The 23,689-nt window shown below is 37.1% G+C and overlaps 1 protein-coding gene across 3 annotated transcripts in view; it reads right to left on the bottom strand.

Annotated features, from left to right (window-relative positions):
• Window positions 1–2,358: 2,358 nt before the first annotated feature.
• The window catches only part of HAT1 (histone acetyltransferase 1), a 52,230-nt gene continuing 30,899 nt past the window's right edge, over window positions 2,359–23,689 (bottom strand). For all 3 annotated transcript variants that reach the window (XM_073305833.2, XM_073305832.2, XM_073305834.2), the window contains 7 exons: window positions 20,623–20,802; window positions 20,248–20,369; window positions 19,643–19,747; window positions 19,170–19,276; window positions 15,504–15,655; window positions 13,631–13,747; window positions 2,359–3,100 (listed from right to left, as the gene is read on the bottom strand). In XM_073305833.2, coding sequence (XP_073161934.1) covers window positions 2,933–3,100; window positions 13,631–13,747; window positions 15,504–15,655; window positions 19,170–19,276; window positions 19,643–19,747; window positions 20,248–20,369; window positions 20,623–20,802 — 951 coding nt within the window. In that variant the 3' untranslated portion in view covers window positions 2,359–2,932. The remainder of the gene's footprint in view (window positions 3,101–13,630; window positions 13,748–15,503; window positions 15,656–19,169; window positions 19,277–19,642; window positions 19,748–20,247; window positions 20,370–20,622; window positions 20,803–23,689) is intronic.

The raw sequence follows: 23,689 nt of genomic DNA, 5'->3' as shown, positions 1-23,689 counted from the left end.
ATCCTGGAAAATTTAGATTAAATTTGCTTAAATATAAATTTGCATTCAGAATCCTTCTAGTTTTCTATAGAATGCTTGTCATTGGAGTGTCTGTTAGTAATTATTTATGTTTAACAGGGGTAATGAATAGGAGAAAACATGGCCTAATTCAACATTTAATTATCCAATTTCAGGTAGCTTTTTTTTTTTTGCGCTAATATCTATAGCTGAAGTGTAAACTTTTCCTTTCTCTCTCAGCATTTAAAAGAACCAAGATACTTAAGTATGAAAAGTTAACTACTGAATGCCTGTATATTATGCTACCAAGTTCATAGCTCCACAAAATGAGATTCCCGTGACCATTTAATGGCAAAGCTGTGCAAAGCATGTTATCCTATCAATGCAAATCTATCAGGATGGATGAAAAAAATCAATGATTTTAAAAAAAAAAAAACACACATTTTTATGTTTAAATTAAATAGATTTTTAAAAATAAACGTATTTAAAATTAAATTTGAAATGAACAGCTTATGTTAAGGCCTAAAATATATTAAAGTTATTTAAATTAAATACAAAAATAATATTAAGCAGCATGTCTGCTACTGAAGTTTTAAAGAAAGTCAAAGCACTGAGCTAGTGGAAGTTAATAGCTAAACACCTGCAACCAGAGTTGGTTGAAGTGCTAAATCAATGTTTGACAGCAGAAGCATCTTCTGCAGGTAGAGAGAGAATATTTTCTTCACTTTTGTTGGTTCAACTAGTTCAGTACAAATGCAAGTTCATTCAAAGTTAAGAAGCTGACTGGGAGTTGAAAAAAGCAGGAAAGCTGGTTTTCTTCTTCCAGTTTGTGAAAAAAAAAACTAGGTGTGAGAGGATGAGATCCAATCGTTCTAAAATGTCGCAGGACCCAGTGACCAGAAACAATCAGGTCAATTCATTAACTACACAGAGAATACTTCCTTTGTTTAGTAAATCGCTGTTAAAGGCAAAATGTGTTTTCATATTTTTTTGGATAAACTTTTCTTATGTATCCCACACATTTAGGGCAGTTTTACTTAATACAAAAAAACCTGTTGTTTTTGTGTATTTTTAATTGAATTTGAATTTCCGTCCAAATAGAACTTGATACAAATCTCAAATAAAAAATTTATCATCTAGTAAATAAGAAATATATCATTCATCATTTTATAACAATAAAAAATGAAAAAATTAAGACTATTAAAATGTCTTATTGAGACTGAATAATTTAAGTTTAGCTACATCATTGCTTAAATAAATGTGTATATAGTGTATCCTCCTGGTTAGCAAAAAGAAGCACCACATTGAGTGTAAAGGCTATACTTAGTTACAAACAACATTTTAATGGGTTAGCAACTAATGAGAATCAACTTTTAAGAAAATAACTAAAAATTACAAATGCAAAACATGATGAAAATTGATTTAAATCAGGATTAAAATCTGTTAAATCGCTTTGATTTCAACCAGTCCACTGTGAAATCTATGAAATAAATTTTAAGAGCAAGTCCATAGAGCCTCTCTGTCAGTATAACAATTTCAATGCTAATATATCATCCTGTACATTACTGAGAGAAGGACTATTGACACAGGGGACTACTGCACAGACAGGATTTTGAGAGGGAGCAGCTATGTGGAAAAGGATGATTCACCCTATCAGACTTACATTTATTTCATTAACTTGAGCAATGTAGATAGTTATAGTTGCTGTTTGTACACTTTGAATATTACAGCTCCACAGATGGTTTTCAAGTAAAGTACATAATAATATTAAGCGTTGTGGGACTCTTATGGATCTGCAGGAGTGGTAAGTCATAAAGCAAAGTGAAGGGTGGTCCGATAGCATCAGTTAAACTTGGGTGTTCTTGTCATCAGTTCAATTTTTAAAGTTTTTGATCTGGCAAACTTTGCCAAAAATTCCAAATCTCAGAGCTAAGGAGTTAGCAAACTAGTGGTTTCTGAAAGCTGTGAGTTGGTTATGGGATTGCAAGTAAATACCATCACAAGAGAGTGTGGAACATTATAAAAGTAACCTAAGCACACTTGAAATGAGAAGCTATGCCTCCATAGGCTAAGCACACTGAGTTAAGCCAATTGCTTAACTGGGAAGAGTTTTAAAACTATCAAACAAACACATAAATATGTTACTGCTTATCAACGGTTTCAACAAGAATTCCCTAGAGAGAGAATGACCATGGATTTCAGTGTTTGGAGCCAAATGTAAAGTCCATTTCTTCAAATTAGCATTCCATCAACAACTCTTTTCTTACACACACACACACAGTCATCTTTCAACACAAACATACTGAAACTTACTAAAAAAAATCACTACTATTTATGTTTATTCCTATAGGCAGGAGGGGATGAGGTTTTTATATTGTTTAATTAAGATGGGCTCAGATCATATGATGAGAGCCATATAACAGTATATGCACGAGGCAGGTCATGAACAGCAGAGGGCAGGAGAATGAAATAGAATTTTGTAAAAATTTTCTAGTAGTTAACTCAAATATTTCACTTTTAAAACATTTGGTTTTATTTTTAACTTACCTTATGAACAACTGAAGTATTGAGATTGATAGTGACTTCTTAAATACTCCAGGCTACGGTAGTCCAATCTGCTTCATCTCAAGCCTCACTAAGCATCTGAACAAAACTGTACAGAAGACCTGAACACTTGCAGTGATAGTGCATCTCAGAATCTACATTCTTGTTTATTAAGCAATAAGTGCCCCAAAACCTAAGTACAACCATCTTTAAATCTACAGCACAAAAATAGAAAATATTCAAAATGCACAGAAAAAAACACACACAAAAAGTCATCTTAAATGTGATTAAAACGTCACATGAGATTTTGCAATTAAGTAGCAATTATGGATGTGCTTCACAACACAATGTATAGAAATCTGCAAGTTCCCAGTACAGAAAGGTAGAATTCTCATGCTTGAGCAAGTCGTTCTAGGACCCTTCGGTAATCTGAAACAAGTTGCTGGAAGCTCTCTTCTAACTGTTCATGCTGCATATTTAGGTCTATTTGGTTCAACTGGTTCGTCAACTCCTCTGGTCTCAGACATCTTCTCATCTTGGCAAGTTCTCTTTGCTTTTTCTAAACAATTAAATAAACAGGTTTAAAAACAATGTCATCACCTTTATTGGCAGATATTTGTATTTTCAGAATGAAGTGAACAGCAGTAGAGTCTAAAGATTTATCCAAAAGGTGTTTATTGATTAAATATATTCCTTTTATTAGTACGTATTTCTTTCCACAATGTCCCTACTTTTAAACAAGAGCAGTGGGAGGCTGGGTAAATACTCCTGATAAAACACTTTTTCCCTTGAAAGTCTAAACAAAGAGGTCAATAATAAACTAAAAGAAAGTAATATCCAGATTTCTGTATTTTTTCGTGAAGCTAAGAGACTGGGAGTAGTACTACTCATTTGGTGGGTTTTTTGTGTGCGTGTTGTTGGTTTGATTTTGAAAAAAAATGTTATATTGACCTTAATTTTGGTAACCATCTGAACTGATACTACTTTATATATTACTCCTCTACCAGTGTTAACCACACCTATGTACTATTATGCTGATCTTCTGCCAAATTTTTATATTTCCCACATAATCTATTTAACAGCTACTAAAAACTAACTTTAACCACCCTTCCTCCACTACTTAGAAAATAATCCAAGAATAAGGAAGGAAGGCCTAATAATTTATCTGATGCAAAAAAAATCTTATGCGGATGATCAATATTTGGGAACAGCAGTAAAACAGACCCACCCACACAAATACTAGCAGAGGAGAATTATTAGTGGAAACACATAACGGGTCACTTGTTGCACAATATAACAGACAAGAATGCACCTCAAAAATGTTTCCTCACTAACTGGTAAGCTCCTCCACATACCCCCACCCCATTACCCATCAATAAATTATACCTAACTACTACCAAACCCCCCTCCCCAAAACCTATTAGGAATTTAAAATACTGATTAAAGATAATATGGGACTAAGTACTTAGTTATGAAAGTCAGGGAAATAAAGGAATTGCTATAGAGGAAGAGAGGTGTCATGTAATCCAGTACTCTTTGGCCAAAGTGGTGTGCTTCAGAGCAAGTGATAAACCCTCACAAAATGGACCTAATTTTGTAATTATGGCATGAATGCAGACAAAAGAGAATTTCTGCCCCCAGCTGGTGGTCAGTTTGTGCCTAAACTGTACTTAAAGATTGAAATGCCTTTTGGTTTTTAAATTGCAGATGATATTCCTATGAATGTTTGTCTGTTCCTTTTATGAATATTAGTAAGCTAATGTCTCAGTGCTACCAAGAGGCAGTCTATTTCCACAAGTTAATTATATGTTGAGAAAAAAAGTATTGCATTTTAATTTAGAATGGCCTCTTGTTCTCGTATTATAGGGAAAGGGTAAAAAGGAGCACTCAGCTGGCTCACTCTAGACCACTTGCTGTTTTACATACATCTCCTTTCTTGTACTTTCGCCAACTTAACAGAAAAAATATTAAAGAGAAGGAATTCTTTAGGCTGACCTCAAGAGTAAATAGCCTGAAATGATGGGATGAAAATGAGCAATGGAAACTATAGGCTGAATAGCAGGAAAAATAAGAGGTCTGAACAGTTTCCCAAAGAAAGCCCACAACACTTGTGTTATTTAAAAACTAGACTGGACAAAGCACCCACTAATAGACCAAGAACAGTTCAGCATCAGCAGGGAGGTTGGACAAAGTGACCTCCCATTTTCCCAGCTCTGACTTCTAATTCATCTTTTTAGTCTCTCCTTCTATGGAAGCCCTAAACTAGATTTTCACTGCCTCTTTCTGGACCTTTTCCATTAGCGTCTGGGTGATGAAGACCAAAACTGAACATAGCACTGAAAGTGAGGCTGTATTATCAAATATCTACTAGCATGATTTCTAGCCTATTCTTAAAAACAGCCTAACGTTATTTGAGCACAGCTGTGCAGTAAGAGGACTTCATTGAGCGGTACACATGTAGCCTAAGACTGTTTTCTGAGATGTTAACTAATCCAAAACTAGTAGCAGACAAGAGTATTCTTGTTACTTACAATATGTTTTGTCCTACCAATGACTACTTTGTACTTCATCAAAAGTTGCCCGATTCCTTAGTTTTGTTTGCTTCTTTCCAAGTTCTTCAAGTCCTTCCTAGTTTTGACTCATGTCATCTACAGATGTTACCAATTCACTATTACCACGCCACTTCTTCCACCATTGTCCCCACCCGCTTAAAAATTAAATAGTGACCACCACTAGTCCTATTCATGATCTCTGTTCCTATTAACCTCTTCTCCATCAAGACTTGGCTATTTATTTTCCTATCTCAATGAGTTCTTAATCTATAATAGGGCTTTACCTCTTTCATAGTGGTTATCAAATTTTCTTACTGTCCCTTGGGGACGGTCTTTATCAGAAAACCTTTTAAAGTAAAGATTACAGTACCGTTTTTGCTATCACCATGAGAAGTTACCAATTCTGTAGAAAATGCACTCTCTCTAAATGAAAAGGAGCAGTAAGAAAAAGCTTAGTTTCCTGAACTTTCCACCTAAATGATCTTCTCCCAGACTATCCTAATAGAAACAAACTGCAAGTATGTCAGATTCATCAGTACTGTCACCTGTGCATTACATTTGGCTAGGCAAGTAGGTCTAAAGTGGCACAAATGGGTCATCATCTTCTCATGCTGCCACTCTGTTCTTCCTGGTAATACATTTTACAGACTAAAAGTTCTTACTTGGAAGCAGGAGTTAAACTGGGGGATTAAGTTTCATTCAGTGTTGAAAAAAGGGGTATCACTATTTTGGTCAGCTGAGCTCACTTACTACAAAACTTCCACTGATATAAAGTGGCAGCATGTTGTGTCAAAGACACCCTTTCTGAGTAGGTTTTGAGTGTAGCTGTAGTAAGTTTTGGATAGATCATCCCCAGTGAGAGAGACAGTGTTCAATATATGGCATGTTAATATTCTAGTATTTGTGCCACCTGGCATTTGTTTTTCCAGTGGAACAGCACCATTATTTGTTTTTTTGTTCCTCATATTACCTCCCTACCACTACCAATACTTTCACCTCTGGGATGGGAATAAGTTTGTTTGTTAATGGAAGAGTTTGCTAGTACCACACACTCCTTGTACTGGCTTCTCCTCCCAAAATACTCTTTAGGACACTTTTCAGGTTTACTATATCCCATTCCTGTTTTTAAGATGTAATTGCTCATATGCACGGACCAATAAAGAGATAAATAATCAATATATTTCAGAGTGAGAGAACCCCTGCAACAATTTGACTCCATTATACTTCCATAATTACTTTCCCACCGCACTATCACTAGAGAATTCTGATTTTCACTTATTCCCCCTTTTTCTGTATCTGTTGTCAATTAATCTAAGATTTTTGCACACCGCTTTTGCACACCCTCCTATTTAGTGGATTGAACCAGTATTCCTGGCCTTTCCACAGTATCTAATGGCCCACCACTTGGGTCATAGCAGGGTTTGTATACATTTTTCATAAAGGAACTAGCTACTGCAGTACACGGTTAGAATATGAATAAGTACATACATCATGATTCCACAGGTCTGTGTCCTAATGTCCAATATGAAAATACCAAGAAAAACAAGCATGTATTGCTGTTCTTGTCTTTTCCTCAGCTCTAAATGGAAGTATATCAATTAGTAATTTTCTTCTAATCAAATGTATATCGTTCAAAATCTAAATGCTACCAGAAGTGAAATTATTGAAATGTCAATTATTTAAATATTCATGTCTGTAGTTCAAGTTTGGTCAGTCTTCATGAGCCAATATTTTTACGTTAGTCGACAACAGCTCTGTAAGGGCTGAGAAGTCAGAGACAGCTGTTCTATATAAAAGTTTCATGTGAGAAAAATATGTTTTGTTGAAAGCAAGTCATTCAGAATTGCAATACTTTTAAGAGATGTGCTCAATGTCTTTATCTCTCCATTTGTGTGCATATGCACTTCTCATTTCTGCTTCAGACAGGACCACTGCTTTGTCTCTCCACCTCACAGTATCACCATTGGAACTTCTACAACAATAGTATCTATCTGAAAAGAAGGTATTCATGCATCACCAGCACTACAATCATCGTCCTACATGCCGAGTACATTAGCAATGAATCACCCTTTGTGATGTCTATGTAATTATACCGTCTCTGGTAAAACACAGAAGAAAAATTGTTAAGAAATTTCAGTCCCAAAGCCAGTCTCAAAGTAAAAGCCACCACATATTGCTTTTACACTCATTTCCCAGAACGCAGAGAAAAACAACAATATTTTGGATTGTAGAGCCTTTCAAGTAGACCTGGGCTCCCATTCAATGAGAATTTTCAAGATTTCAAAAATTTTTCCCACACCAAATCAAGATGAAAAGTCAGAATTGTGAAAATTTCTGTGAACCAAAAAAAAATCAGGAAAAAAATTCAGATCAGAACAACTGAAACATTTCATTTTCATAATCTTGAAATGTTTTGATTTGATTTAGATCTTTACATTTTACTATAAGGTAACAAATTTTTAAACAAAAAGTCATTTTGAACATAAAAATGGAACTTTCATTTCAAAAACATCAAAATGCGGTTTCAACATTTTTGAAATTTTCAAAAAAAAATCTGAAATGGAAAATTCATTGAAACCATCTCTTTCCTGCAAAGAGTTTAGGTTTTGACAATTTGGCATTTTCAGATGAAAAATGTTTAGCTGAAAAATTCCAGACCAGCTGCACTTTCAAGTAATTTTGTCTTTTTTTTTTTTAAAGAAAGGAAAGAGGGAAAACACCACCAGTCTCACTCTTTGCACTATTCTTTGCAGCCTTCAGGAAGCTGCTGTCAAAAAAAATTAAATCTCCCCTCACACCTACATATCCAATTTCTTTGAAAGGTATTTAATTGGAACAGTATCACCTATGAATTTAAGCCTATTACTCATTCTTAAAACATCATTATTTTTTCAGAAAGGCAGGAAGGTACCTTTAAAGTCTAGTTTTACTTGGAAATAGTGACTTTGTTAAAGTGGCATCACAAGGGTCCATGTTAGTTGAAGTTATTTTAAGGTCAAATTTATCCACATTTTTTATTTCTCTATAAAAGCTATCAAACTGAGATATTACCCTCAAGTTAAACTCTTTCTTTTCTCATGGTCACCTGTAAGATTCTGCATGCCAAATTCTACCTTCACTTATACCTGTGCAACTGGTTACACCTGTGCAATTCCACTATGTTCACTGGCATTACACAGATGTGAGTGAAGGGACAATTTGGACTGCAACTGAATATGTGTAATGTGACATTTTTGCTCCTAAACTTGCAAGCTGGCAGTTTCCTACCAGTATAAATCTAATCCAGCTCATAGCTGTGGTCACAAAAGCAATTCTCAAGAAGATTCAAGACACCAATTTCCAATCTATAAAGGCAAGAGGGGCCTCAACATACTCCCAGTAGATACTTCAAAAGCTTAAGCAAAACATATCCACAACTAAAAATAAATGCCCAGCAACAGCAATCAATAATAACTTCAAGGAGAGAATAAAATAATTGCTGGACTGGGTAGATGATCAATTTATAGTGAAAGGAATTGTTCAATTCTCCTATCATCAATCCACCAGTCCTGGCCCAACTGGAAATTAAACAGTAAGGAAAAGAATACAGGGTCATCTTGCAGGACCCAGTAACAGAAAGCAGCATCCAACACAGCTACGATATCAGTTTTGTAATGCTTAGTAAAAATAGCAGAAACAATCCAGTCACAGCCATGAAAAGCTTCGAAGATGCTGTTTCTGACACTATCACGGGTATAGTTGGCTGTGCTCTCGAAGTGGAAGTTTCCTGCTGATTGTGAGACCCAAACAATAGCAGAACAAACTCATCTTGCTATACTGGTCTTGATGCTTTGAGGCTTTTCATGATCTCCATAAAAAATGAAAAGGCAATTCTATCTGCAGAAAGATTTTTGTTCTGTCCAGATAGTACTTTTTAGCCTTCTTAACATCCAGAAGGTGATGGTGAAGCTCCAAAGGGCAACATGGATAGTTGGAACATAAGCCTTTGTGAACCCAACATCCTTGGGAGTGGGGGAGGAATGGGACAACCACCATCCTGCAAGACCTTGACAAAAGCTTTTTTTAAAATAATATTTTAGGGTTAATGCTGAAGGGGGCACACCAGGCTGCAAGTGAAGAACAATTCAGCGGTAAATCTTAGTTTTAGAGTCTCATCCAGATTTCAGGATAAACTTCCCTGATCCCTTGAGTAGGCAAGAGTCCAGAAAGTTCAGCTTCTTGAGGTGGGATATTCTAATCTAAAGTGCTCAGTACTAGCCTAAAATTTGCATGGACTTCAATGAGAGCAGAGTTAAGCTAATACAGAGAGCTTTGGAAAATACCACCCTTCATCTCCAGGTTTAGAGACAAGCACCTCTGGATTGGGTGCAGGATTAAGCCAAATCAGGAGATCTCTGGTTGCTGGGCAGCTTTAAGAGATCTTGCCTTGACATATGAAAGCCAAGATCTTTGTGGCCCTGTTCAGGCCACTTTTCATGGCAACTCTGGCTAATGATGATGGATGGGATGAAGGTATAGAACTTTCCACTTGAAGGAAAAGGTGTCCATCTTCCAAGAAGACTTCTGTCAGTGCTGGGAGTAGACACAAGAACTTCATTGTTGTAGAAAAAGTTCCATCTCAGGGACCGCACAGGCCAGGGTGGGGTGGGGGGGTAGGGGGAGAAGAGGCGGTAAGGTGTATAAAACATGTTGGTTTAACTTAATTACTATTCTTTGGCAGGGGCACTTACTGAGACATAACTGTCTGCTTCCTATGACGGCCTTTCAATACAAGACACAATCCTGATCACCTCTACACAAAGAGGAACTCCAAAGTGCCCCCACATTTGGCAACACTGCTTAGGGTCATTCTATTGTCACAATTTGTAAGAATTTATAGATTCCAGGGAAAGAGTAAATTTCTTCAACAAAGACCAGATGAACCCAAATTCTAGTCAACTGATACTCCATTGATCATTTTCCTGGGAACACTTTGGCCAGCACATCAGGGAACCTAGGTGGGCACACCAGCTTCTGAAGCTTGCTGCTTTGGAGATCCTGATAAGTCAGTTCCAAGAGTGGGTTCCCTTGGAACAAGTTGTTTGGGGAAGTAAATCATTGAGGAACAAACTATTTCTGTTGAAATGGGAGACAACAGTAGAAATTATTTTCTTATTGGTCTCATAACAAGAGCATTGATTGATGGATCCTGTTGCCATCAGGCATGGGTGGAAGGAGAATTGAAGAGATGAAGGGAACAATTCCCAGGAGAGAAGAAGCCTGCTAATGAGCCTGAAGTAGAGAGTAAACATCCACAATGAAGCTGTATATGCAACGTACAGGGACTATGCTGATACACTCCATGTCTATACATGCTGGGAAGTTGACTCCAAGAAACTTTTATAAAGCTGCTACCATAACAGCAGCTGTGGGCTGTACCTCCCTGCAGTTGGTGGATTGGGTACAGTATGAGAACAATTCCACTGATGTCTGGGAAGAAACACAATTCCAGCTCACTATTGCATTCTGTGTGTTAGTTCCGCAGGGCAAATAAGAGTTAAAACAAACAAAAAATTATTCTTTTGACCAAAGTAAGCTGATCTTACTTTGAATACTCACATGGAGCACCTCAGCTGAGAACATACTGTTTTTAGATAGCCACCTTTCACAGCAGAATCATATTTTAAGGCACAAAACAAATCCTCTGCTTATTTTGCTGACTCCCATGCTCTTTTATTATCCTAAATAGAACACTTTAAAAAAAAAAAGTTATAATTGAGTCATCAGCCCACTCTCTATGATCTCTCTTGGAGAAAGTTTTCTTCCCCCTTTTGATGCCCTACACGACTTCATAAGTAATCCACAGCATCAACTTCAAACAATTATATTCTCCTGTTCATTTTCATACCAAATCTTTTGCTTTTTAAAAGAACTGTTATGAAAAAAAGAAAATCTTTAATTATAGCAATTACATTCATCACAACATTCTCAACTTCAGCAGTCCCTTCAATTCATGGACCAGTGAGAACAGATGTAGTATCTTAGTTCAGTATTTTCAACAATGATCTTTCGTTAACAAGGACAGTTCTAAAGGAGTGAAAGTGTTACAAAATTTTTGGTTTTAATTTTCTGCACTCACTTCATTAATCTAGGAGAGAGCTATAGGATGGAATAGGTCTATCATGAGATTGAGAGTTGCAGATAGTTTGCAATATTCTGCATTTATACAGCCCTGTTCAACTGAGGATCTCAAAGTGCTTTATAAATATCAGACCTTACCATCAGTACAAGAAAGATATTAAGAGTGTAAGTACATCTCTGTGATGTAAAGATGAGAATGTTTGACAATATGAAAAGCTGTTTCACAACAGGTTATAATTTGGAAAGTGAGGTAAGTACAAGTGAGTTAGTTTAATTGCAATTGTTTTGAGAAGCAGTTTTTGAAAATAGCATGGCTTGAATTTATTTATCCAACCACAGAAGTAATGCGCTTGTTATTTCAAACTATACTTATGACTGTAAGATATACAGCAAAACCTCAACCTCAATATTTAGTGAAAAATGGGTATGCAAGGTGCTCATGTTTCAAGAAAGTGAAATGTGAAAACTAACTTAAAACAAAACTGGTTAATTCAGTACAGAAAAGGTATATGAACCCCAGCACACGGATTTAGTGAATACATGAGGTGCTGCTTATACGCCGAAAGACAGCACTGTGAATTGGTGGCTCTGGTTAATTGCCATGTGAAAGTATATGTCTTCTAATTCAAGAGCAGCGTACCAGACCCTGGTATCTAAGGAAGGGATAACAGATGCTAGACTAACCATCTGGAATTTTGTTTTCTTTAGGAACTCATTTAGCTCCCTTTGATCTAAAATAGTCCCAAGATCCCCCTTTGCTTTTGGGATTAACAAGTATCTGAACGACATGGGAAACTTCCTGTATGTCCCCCATGAGGAGAAACTGGACTTCCTGAAGTAGCACGCTTTCATGAGAGTGGTCTCTGAAGAGGGATGGGGAAGGAGAGGGATTGAAATAAATTGAAGGGTGTATCACAGTTCCACCGTGCTTAGGACGCACTGATCTGTGGTGATTACCTTAGTATCATTGGAACTGGGGAGACTGGCTCTGAGTCTGGAGATGGGGGTACCAGTGAGATCATTGCTGACTTCCTTCTGGATGGAACCCTACAGAGAGGTGCAGCAACTGTAGCAGCCCGCAGTATTGAATGGCGGTTTGGGGCTGAAGCTGGGACTGTAAGGATGTGCACTTCCAATCCTGGTACCAGGCAGGAGTTCTAAACCATGGGGGAAGCCAGCACCAACAAGTTCAGTAACTCAAGCTGCCTCAGAAGCCTCGGGTGTAGATGGTACTGGAAGAGGCTCCTGACTGTGGTATCGAAAGGTGCGCCAACATTTCAGGGATTGGTCTCAGTGGACCCTGGACCCTTCTTGGGCTCCAGAGTCAGCAATCCTTGCTGGCTTACGGAGTGTGTCTGGTGGTGCCTCTTCTTTGTCACATCTCTGAATCCTTGCCTCCACTCGGTGCCTTCACTGTAGATTTTGAAGGCTTCGGTACTGAGTCTTTGGGAGACTTACATTGTTTCTTCTTAGGTACTGGTGACAAGGATCTGTTCCGAGTGGGGAGGTTCCAATGGCGGGCGAAGCACAGACTCCATAAGCAGGTACTTGATTGTGGCAGCCCTGTCCTTTTTTGATCAGGGCTTGAACCCTCTACAAATGTGACGTTTGACACTCACATGGGCCTCTCCTACACATTTAAGGCAGCTGGTATGGGGGTTGCTCACTGGCATAGACTTTTATATGAGCAACAGGCCTTAGTGCCAGTAGAACAAGGCATTAGTCCAGTACCAAGCCTCGTACACAAATGGGAACTGGTGACCCAATTCTAGAAAAAAAGACTCTGAATTTACTCTTATATCTAACTATGAACAAACACACTACACTAGACTAAAAACTAATAGTGCACATACTATATACGCTAAAAGGGGGAAGATTTGTAAATACAAGCATCGAAGCGCCAATAATTGTCATTGGCGGTAGGAAGGAACTGAAGGGGTGTCGGGGAGCAATGTTGCCCTTTATACCTGCATGCAGTGGCGCAAGGCACCAGAGGATGCTCACGCTGCCCTGATGGATGACACTGAGGGAAAAATCTCTGACAAACGTGCCCATAGCATGCACACACTCACAGTGGAATGGATATGTGCAATCACTCGAAGAAGAAACATATTATTTAAATAATGCAATACAACTAAATGTTAGGTAAGAAATACCGCTGGAAATTTCAATGTTGTGGGTATCTCAGATTTTAGCATATAAAGTAAAATGGGATCTTCAGCATGGCAGTGTAAAAAGATACCACTAGACAATACAAAAATGCTCTATATTTGTGTATAGATCACTTTCATGCTGCATAACTAGCAACAGTTGATTGGCAACGTAACTGGCATCAGCTGTATTGATAGAAACGAAAGCAAAAACCATGTTTGTTTAGTTCTGGAGTAAGTGTTAAAAGGTACTGAAGTCATATACACCTTATATGGGCCAATCAATCTTTTTTTGATGTCCAACCTATAGCCTCTGGACTGTTCTGGATCACCCATGTCTGTTGCACGCAATCGGAGAATTTCATAAACCCGTCTTGTGTGTTGCTAATCAAAGAAAAAAAAAAAGAAAAACAGTATGAATAATAATGTTATAATTTGCAATCTTATTGCTGAATGATTTAAGAAATGAAAAGATGTGCAAATGCTACATGTTCAATTATTTTGCTCAGGATGTTACATGTATCATGAGAGATTCAAAGGGCACTGACAGAGACTTGATTCTCCTCCTCCCATCACTTCCTTACTTCTATGGTACTTCATAACTGACAAGTTTGGCAGCTCACTCAGTCTTCTACCAATGTTTCTTCTAAAATAATCCCCCTTGTGCAACCAATGCCTTTAATGCACCCCAGAATCCTTTGTACCAGCTGCAATGGCACTTCAGAAGCAGCAATGCTCAGTTGCAAAGGATTCTAGAGTCACAAAGGCATGAGCTGCACAGGAGTTTATCTAATTAACTGGCAGGAACCCTGCAGCCAGGGTTGAAAGACAGTTTGGGACTGGTCTGTTGGTGGGTAATTCATAATACTGTGGTTCCACTGCTAATTTGGAGCTGCCCCACCTGCAGCTTTCCTTAAAGCCACTTCCTCCCAGTTCTGTATCTAAGCATGGAACAGCCGTTTTAAAACTAAACTATTTAGGAGATGGGGAGGGATGATCGGACAAAAACCCCAAACCAGTAAAGTGGGGCAAGTCAAAGTAGTGATGTAATTGTATTTAGCAAAATTCACAAATTTGGAAAAAAAAAAAGATTCCTTTTGCCATTACACCATTCCATTTCTGTTGCATCTATTCTATAGCTTTTGGGAACATTGTTCTAGAGGAAAATGTTTCCGTCAGCCTCTAGAAATAATGGGCAATGAAACATTATTTAGAGGAATACAGCAAATTTCTGGTTATGTTAATGGGTTTTAACAACTCAATTTATTAACTTAAGAAATAAGTTAAGAAATTTCTTTACTCAAAATGAATAGTTTAACAAAATTGCCTACTACCTCTGAAAGCCTCCAAATCTACAACAAAATATATGAAATCAAGTTACATATTTTCAGCATTTAAAAAGAATTTATTCTGCCTTTATTGTATGTTCTTTAAACAGAGATGGAGCCTTTGATACACTTATTATTTCTACATGTTTATCTAAGTTTTCATTTAAATATTAAATATTTATCCATTCAAATGTAATGTCCCATAGACATACAAGAGGTCTGCACTCGGCTCTCCCCTTACACCACTATGTAGTTTTCATATGTAAAATATGGGTACACTTTTTTTATTTAGGTCTCAGTATTTTCAAAGACTTCATAAAAATCAGAAGTTCAAATAAATCAGAGTATCCAGAACAAGTTAAGGGAAGAAGCAGAGCTCCTAAGCAACTCCACAGCTCCGCTCCTGCAGTTTAAACACTCCGTAAGGAGCTTACCTTCAATCTTCAGTTCTGTAGCAGCTTAGAATCTGCCTTTTAGCAGTTTTCCCCTACATTTTCGTATTCTATTATATATCCAATTAAAACATATTTTATTTGTATAAACACACTGTTCCTCCTAGTCAAGTCTTATGCCAAAATACTAATGGTACCGTATCAAAGCATTCTAGGAAAGAAAAGTATTTTTCTAAAACCATAGTAAGCTAGGAAATGTTTCATTTCCAAATGCACTCCAGAAATATGCTGCATGTAGACCAGGAGGTGTGTGTTAGAAACTTGAAGAGCAGAGCACCTGTGTTTGTGAAAACTTTTGAATACTAAGCACTAGATTTGATTAGATTAGGCCTGAGTATACCTGTACAAATTTTAAAATACCTTATTTATTTTCAGTTTTTGTTGAGCCTCTGTCACCATTTCTTGATTGAATCCTTGCATTAACTTCTCTGAGGAAAAGCAAGGCAGATCTTGGCAGAGCTTCACAAGTACAAAGTCTCTGAGTTTCACATAGTTTTCAGATGGATCTTCAGCTGGAAAGAATATAGAACTATACAGTAACTATGAACTTTCTGTAATCTGTTCTTTCTTCAAGCATCTAATTATCTGATACTTTGGGAAACTTATTAAAAGTAAGGACAGACAACATCCTTAAAACACAGAAACAAAAGTATACATAACTGTACTTCATTATTCACCCATATTTTGGGTACTGCCATAATATAAACAAACCTAAATAAGACAAGTTTAAAAAAGATCACAGTGGGCCACAAATTCTTAAAATGTATCTAAAAGACCTAACACACAATGTCCTTACACATTCAGCTACTGTCCAACATAAATTCTCAGTTTCTTTTTTGTTGGTTAAGACTAATTTTATATCTAACTCTCCTTCTATCCCACAGAACCTATATTGTATGAGTTCAGTGGGTGATTTTTCTTATAAAATCTGTTGTAATATGTAAGGCACTAAAAGGTGGGTTGGACCAAATATTAACCTCTGTTCTTCCTCGCTTTAAATTCAGTGGCTTCTGCCTTCCAATGCCTGGAGTATGCCCATTTTTTGTGATTTAAAGGTGGTTCTTATAGTACAAATCATAAGAATTGGATAACACTGAGTGAAAATAACCTCCAAAATATATTATAAAATGTCAGCTATAGAAAAATAATAAAAGCTGCACGGAGATGAGAACCGTGAAATGGCCAAGACACCCAACAGCCGGTGTAAGGAACGCAGTGTCTGCAGAGACACCGTCGCCCTAACCGCTCGTGGAGCTGGAGTTATGATGTTGGTGTAGTAGGGCACTTACATCGGCAGGACAGAGCTGTAGTGTGTGCACTGACATGATTAGGTTGACGTATGATGCCTTATGTTGACATAACTGTGTAGTTTAGACCAGGCCTCAAGTTGTCAAAAAAAAAAAAATTAAAAAGCTCTCTCAACTTTTTAGATATTTATTAATCTACCTAACAACAACAAATATAATCATAACAGCATTGGGTTTGTTTTCATTATACCTCAGGATATGACAGGGTATTCAGGCAACTATCGTGGTATAGACAGGAACACACCTACTCCATTTCAATGAAGGATAGCAAACGGAAAAAACTCCTGTGAGATTCGAATTTAAAAATCACTCACTATTAGTGATATTTTATTTGGAATCTGATAGTCTATCATCACACATGCTTCTCTGTAAGCAAAAGGAGTTAACTCTATTCAAATCCCACTCCTGGTAGCTCTCCAGAGCTGTGAAGGAAACTTAAAAAAGACATGCATCAGCTACAATGCAAACCAGCATGGAGTCATTTGTGCAGACTTATTTCCACCTATGAACTACTCAGCAGGAAACGTTTACAAAACCATTGCAAGCAGCTTTTACTCCCTTACTAAACCTTCATAGACAGATCTCTGACAAAAAGTTTATCTGAAAGAAACACTGGGCTCCCCAGAGCCTGGGAGCTGCTTTTGATCTCTAACCTGTGGAATTCAGTGCTACAGGCAGCCAGATTCACATAATACTTGGATTTTTAAAAGGGTTGGTAAATGTCTGACATTAACACTTGTGATTTAAGGATAATCAGGTGTCATGCTTCAGGGCATAAACTGACCACATAAACAAGGTTAAGACAGAATTTTTCCATCACACATACAGTACTGCACAATTGGCTAGTTATTTTCTTGGCGCAGGAGAGGAGAAGGCTTCTGATCATTACCAGGGAAAGTATATCAACTTGGTGGACTAATGGTCTACACTTGTATGGTGAGCCTTATGAGCCTATCTTGAAAGGAAGGCAAGAGGATATGCACCAGAATTAATTTTGATGAAAAGGAAAAACTGGGGACTGATTTCTGAAAGGACAGTAAAGGTGAAACTGGTGAATTAGAGCAAGACAAAAAGAGGTGGGCAATTCCTCTGTAATGAGCACTGTTGAAGTACATTTAACTGACATGAACTTAGAATCAGGCTTCTGTGACAAACTAAATGTAGGAATGGACTATTCACAAAAAATGCCAAATCCAAGTAAAATATATATGTGCAAACTGAAGACAAGTTAACTGCTTTCAGCTCACTCCAACCAAGCAACAATTTTATAAATCCACATTATCTTGTACTTCTCACTGAGTTTGATGCCCCTTCCTTACCCACCTTGTAACTTTAGATGACATCTAATTTTCATAATTTCCTACCCATCTTACGCCTATCCAGCCCAACTTTTCCCCAGCAGTGGCAATGAGAAATGAATGAAAAGATGATTTTCTCTCCATATACCCTTTAAACTCTGTGTAGAAAACACCATGGTTCCTAGCTGATTATTCCACAGGCCAATTTAAACTCTTTTTTGGAACAGTTTTACTGGGTCAGAACATATACCACACTGTGCACTGAGGGACAGACTGGTCACCTGCCTTTTACATCCTGGTTCCATCTCTTGTTTAACACTATGCTAAACACTTTTTGTCAAATGTTTCATTTGCTTTGCCATAATCAGATTTACTGGATCATATGAAAGGTGTTGTTATATAACTAGAAACCACAGCATTTTACATTAACAGGAAATTAGATATACATTTTATAATGTAAAATATTCCACTTCATTTCACGTAACAGTAAAAAAAAAAAAAAAAAGTATTTGTGAGTGTTTGTGATGCTTCAGCGAGGTTTCTGTAACTTGTATTGAAGTTCAGAGACCAGATATCCTGTATGTATTAGTTGATAATCCTACAGCACTGTGTAGAAGAAATCAAACATGTCTTATTGTACTTAATGTTTCTCTTTGAATAATTTTTTTAAAATATCACAATTGGATGTTATTTGTACATAGGTAGCACCTAGAGTGGAGTGTTATTCTACTTGACATTGTTCTCACAGTTGTTTATCATACTGTGGACTAATATGTGGGCTCCAGATACAATCTCTCTCCTGTGGTTTCATATGCCAATTCCTTTCCCTGTTATAAGCAGCACATACCTCTTCTTTTTATATTCTTTTTCTTTCTTCTCCATCCTACAATCCCATTAATATTTTTCAGGTATTCATGCAAGGACAACTTCATGCAGATCTTCAGTCAGTCTACTACCCATGCTCCTGGGACACCAGACTGCTGTATATGTTTCCAGTAGTTGAAAGACTCTGGCCCTCACATTAACATGAATATTTTACCATCAGTATATTTTCTGATTTGCTCTTTTGTTTAAAAGGAGCAAGCTCATCAAGGAGTTTGAGAAAGCTCAATCTCTCGGCAAACTCAGCTGTGTACCTCACAATAAAATAGCTAATTAACTGGTAATCCTTTCATGCCAGGGATTTGATTTTCCTGGTGTGCTGTTCTCTGTAAGTACAGGATTTAAAGAGCTGCATTATATGCAGTTCTTCTGTAAAACAGGGTAATATTAACCCTGAAGTAAACTGAAGCTAAATCTTCAAAAGACCATTTAATTCTGACAGATGAATACAAAAGTTAGGCTGCAGGCTAACAGGCAGCAAATGCTCCAAGATTTGTCTAATTGAATTCACATATCTAATAAAATGACCATTCACATACCTGTTATATCAAGCACCATTGGAGAAGACATATAGTATCTATGAACAGTTTCAAAAAGCTGAGCACCATGGCCTTCTCCTTGGAATGGTGGCAATATCAGCATCTGGCTGCAGACAGAAAGGATTTTTTTTTTTTAAATTAAAAAGGGACTCAACAAGGAAACAACACAACTTAAACATTTAAATATGTTGTGTTATGATCAACATTTTATTTAAGGATTAAAGCTAATTCATGGCAATTAGAGGGCTAAAACATGCAACAATTTTTTAAAAAATTGCTAAAATATTCAAAACTGGGTTGAGATTCCACCCTGCTACAGAGGGCAACAATGAAACAAATCAGTGCAAAGCCAGCTAATAATGGGGACTTTTTTTTTTTTAAACAAATCAACACCATTATAAACAAGTATTGGGAACTTCAGCAGTTCCCTCTTCTGAAATAAAAGGGAAGGCACGTGTTATGCTGCCAATTACCTTACACGTGGCCGGGTTTTGTCTGGGTACACATAGTAATTATAGACTGTCATGTAGCCTACGGTCGCAAAGAGCGTAGCTCCATCCTTATTATACTTCTCAAATCTGCAGATAAAACAGAAAGCCAAGCAGGTCAATTACAGTCGCGCTCCCATGCAGTGTCCATTTTCTTTTCCATTCTCCAACTGAATTTTCAATGTCAGCAAGCTACTCTGTGAGGGCCCAATGGGTACACCTGCTATGTTCTGAATGTACAATTCACTTAATTGGTGTGCAGCAACTTGGATAAATCAGGCCTCTTTACAGCAGTTTAGTGCACTTGCCTATTATAAAGATGAATAGGTGGCAAGTAAAAGAAAACACAGGCAAAGCTCATTTTACTGTTTAAGCCTACATTCAGGGTTCTAACTGACAACAGCATTTAATTCAGCTCTATTCTCAAGGTCTCCTAAAGCATAATGGAGAAAAACTCAAGCCTGATAAACAATGATTTTTCTTTCCTGGGAAAAATATCATTATACTGTCCCAATAATTGGCCAGCCACAATTAAAATGCAGGCTTTGTGGAGGTAATAAGTTCCACTGTTGCTTTAGAACTGTACTTACACTAGAAAGTAGTTCCATCTTTCATCATCCACGTCAATAAAGCTAGCAGTTTCAATAAACCACATCAAGAAGGTCTGAAGCCTTTCATGATATTCTCGAAAGCCTGGACATGTCATGTCAGCCTAGGGAAAAAGCCAGGAGAAGTCAGGTGAAACTCATCACCAAGGTCAAAGAGAAAGCCTGCAGAATACAATTAAATACTCCTGTGGGAAAATATTTATAAGCAGAATACTCTGGTTCAACTAGACACATACTGAAAAAAGATTTGGTAAAATAATGATGTTTATACGCTGCAGTTATAACAGATTACTAAAAATACATCACTACAAAAGCAAGCTATAGCTGTCCTAAAGGATCTATTAGACTTTTTCATACCTGATATATCTGATACGTTATGTCTTCTCCTGCCTCCTCATTATGAACTGAATATGTGTGTAGTAACGTTCCAAAGGGCTTAAAATTAACTTCCTTTTCCAGCAAGGACACAAAGTCATCTGTGCTTGTGCAAAACCCAGGAGGGATGATTTTTCTAATTTTGCTTTCTACATCATCTGCCTACAGAATAAAAGAGTGAGAAAGAGAGACAAAAAAATCAAAAGCTAGCATTCCACACACAATATTATGAAAGCATAGTTCTACTGGGAAAAACAAATTATTGTAAAAAGTACCCAGATACCAAAAAAAAAAAGTCACTAAGGCCTGTCTAATTTCAGGAGGAGTGCTCAGTACCAGGGTGAAGGAAGGCAATGCCTTTCATTGCTTAACAATAACCCTTCTGGTTGAAGAAGCAGCAGCATTAAAGGGCTCCAAAGGAAGTTTGGTCCAGTCACTGTTTCATGGTAGCTATACTGTATGCCCAAAGGGTAATGATGTGAAACGGGGAAAGACTGGAAGTGTTGGGGGGATAGTCCTCAAAGCTGTCAACTAGTAAGGGTTTTTTTTGATAGGCCAATTTTGAACATTTACTCCGTTAAGAGAGAAGATACTGTGTTGATAAACACCAATGAAGATGATGGGATAAAAGGGAGGCTGTGAACTCAGAGACGCATAGGAATTCCTGCTTTCCCATTTGCCAGCGTGTGATGGATGTGGTGCAATTACTCTTCAAAGTAAGATGCTGGCTCCACTTACTGTTCCTTAAGACTCTCTTCAGCTGGCAAATCTTTGAAACTGCACTGATTGTGGTGTGCTCTTCCATGATACTGCTTTTTCCAAGCCAAGCAATGGCAGCTAGCAAAAGGCATAGGGGAGGTAACTGAGAAAATGGCAGTCCTAGTAAGAGAGAGTGGCAGCTAGCGCTCTTGTTCTCTCTTACACACACACACTTGAAATGCATGCCTAAAGCACCAACCACAATAAACATTACAAATGCAAAGAAGGAGAGCCTACCTCCTAACCAAAATATTCTTTGAAAATTGAATTTGAGACAAAATGATATTACACAGAAATGTAACAGGACAATTTTCAACAACTTGGATTTGTAACCTCAAAATGGGGGAAGGGAAGAGACATGAGTCTTCAGAGCAAATTTTAATTCAGAGATTAAAATTACCTTTGTTAAATGACCACAGTGAATGTTAGAGGCTATCAGCTGAGCAGACTTCATAATCCTTTTCAAACTCCCAAAGACCACTTGATTGAATACATTTACTACTTCTCTTTAACCATGAATATTTGATGAAGTTTCACAATAACGTATTACTGCTTCTCACCAGGCAATAAAACTTAATGAATTGGTCTCAACTTAACAAAAACCTAACCCCTCAATACAACCCCTAAAAGCCTGACATTACATTCAACAAAATGAGCTTACATTCTATTCAACCTTTCCTCTGAACAATGAGCCCAGGTTTTTACTTAATGGAGTTTGCCATGAGTTCAGCTGTAATGTTTGTATTGTATCTATTTCCACAAGGACTGACACAAGAACACTGTGTTAACTTACTAAGCAGCTCTTTCACACCGTTTACATGCATGATGGGTATTAGTTCTAAACCAAGACCCTTGCTACTTAGCATTCAAAACAGGGAAATTAAGATGCTTAGGACAAAATACACTACAAAAGGCTAATACAACATGCTACTAATTCCTGTCCTTTCAACCACAGTCCCCTAAGTAGAAGTAATGCACCTGCAAATGAATAGCACTTTATCATCATTCAGTTAGATTTTTAGGACAGAAAACCATGGATGGAGTTCAGCACAAACAAGTTTTATTCTCAATGGTTTGGTACTACCAACATTTATATTTAACTTGCTTTATATCTATAAAAAGAGCTATTAACTGGTTAAGATATAGCTCTACAATACTTTGTCTAAGAGCCTATTTTAAATCCATACATCAGTCTTTGCATCCATTTCATTCTCAAGACAAAGAAGGTGCATTTACTAGAACCTTTTCTGTTCTCTCTAAAGCAGTATTTGATAAATATTTTTTTCCCTGGAACCATTAATTCAACTGAATAATGGATCAGGCAAAACAAAAATTATGCATTTTTTAAAGATCAACGCAATGTAGTTACTAACGAAAGAACAATACAACAGAGTGAATGTGTGTATTAACATTAACATTATTTTTCACAACCTATTTATCTAGCCATAAAATGGTAGTCATGCCTTGTGAACTATTATATGTATTAAAGTACTTATGCTTGCGCAAACTGACAAAATTGAAGAAAACGGCAAATCAACATTTACCATAAAATTTATTTTGTCTTTCTGGAAAAATACCACAAAATAGAAACGCAATCATCCATTCAGTGAATGCTTACAGTAACTCCTCACAGTATACATACAGAAAATCTAGAAATAGGAGAAATTATGTTCAGTATGATCCATTAGTTATTTGATTCATTGTGCTTAAACATGTATATTTGAGAGTGTGAATTCCCTCCCGTGTACTCCACAGAACAGCAGCAGCAAACTTTCTCATGTGGCTAGGCTAGTGGTGGTGGTGAGGACATTGCAACTCTTTCCCCTACTGAAATTAAGAAGATACACCAAGCTGTTTGAATATGATCAACACTTCCTATGGGAGCCCTCATTAGCTACTGCCATAGTGGGGAAAAAGCTACAGAAAAATCTAAAGCAACCTCTGCATAACAAAAGATTTACAGTCATGGCTAGAAAAGCTTTATTTTGTTTGCAGAAGACAGAATTGGTAATTCTTTATAAAAAGTTGTATTCCTCACACTGCTTAGGAGTTTGCGAGGTTACCTCTTACAAGGAAAAACCCAGAATCCTCAATTTGGGGAAGTGGTAGATGTATAAAGTCCTGATTTTCAACTACTTTGTTTTACTATATTTGAATATGAACTGCCTGAAAGCACAGGTATAATCACATCTGGGATTTTGGTTCTAGAACATGGCTAGTACCACATGGCTACTACCAAATGGCTAGTAATTTAAATCTGCACATATATTTTACTAATTTTTGTATTCAT

Source organism: Lepidochelys kempii, chromosome 11 (assembly GCF_965140285.1).
Source record: "Lepidochelys kempii isolate rLepKem1 chromosome 11, rLepKem1.hap1, whole genome shotgun sequence".
In the NCBI taxonomy this organism is placed as follows: domain Eukaryota; kingdom Metazoa; phylum Chordata; order Testudines; family Cheloniidae; genus Lepidochelys; species Lepidochelys kempii.
This window is presented reverse-complemented; position numbering and strand designations above follow the sequence as displayed.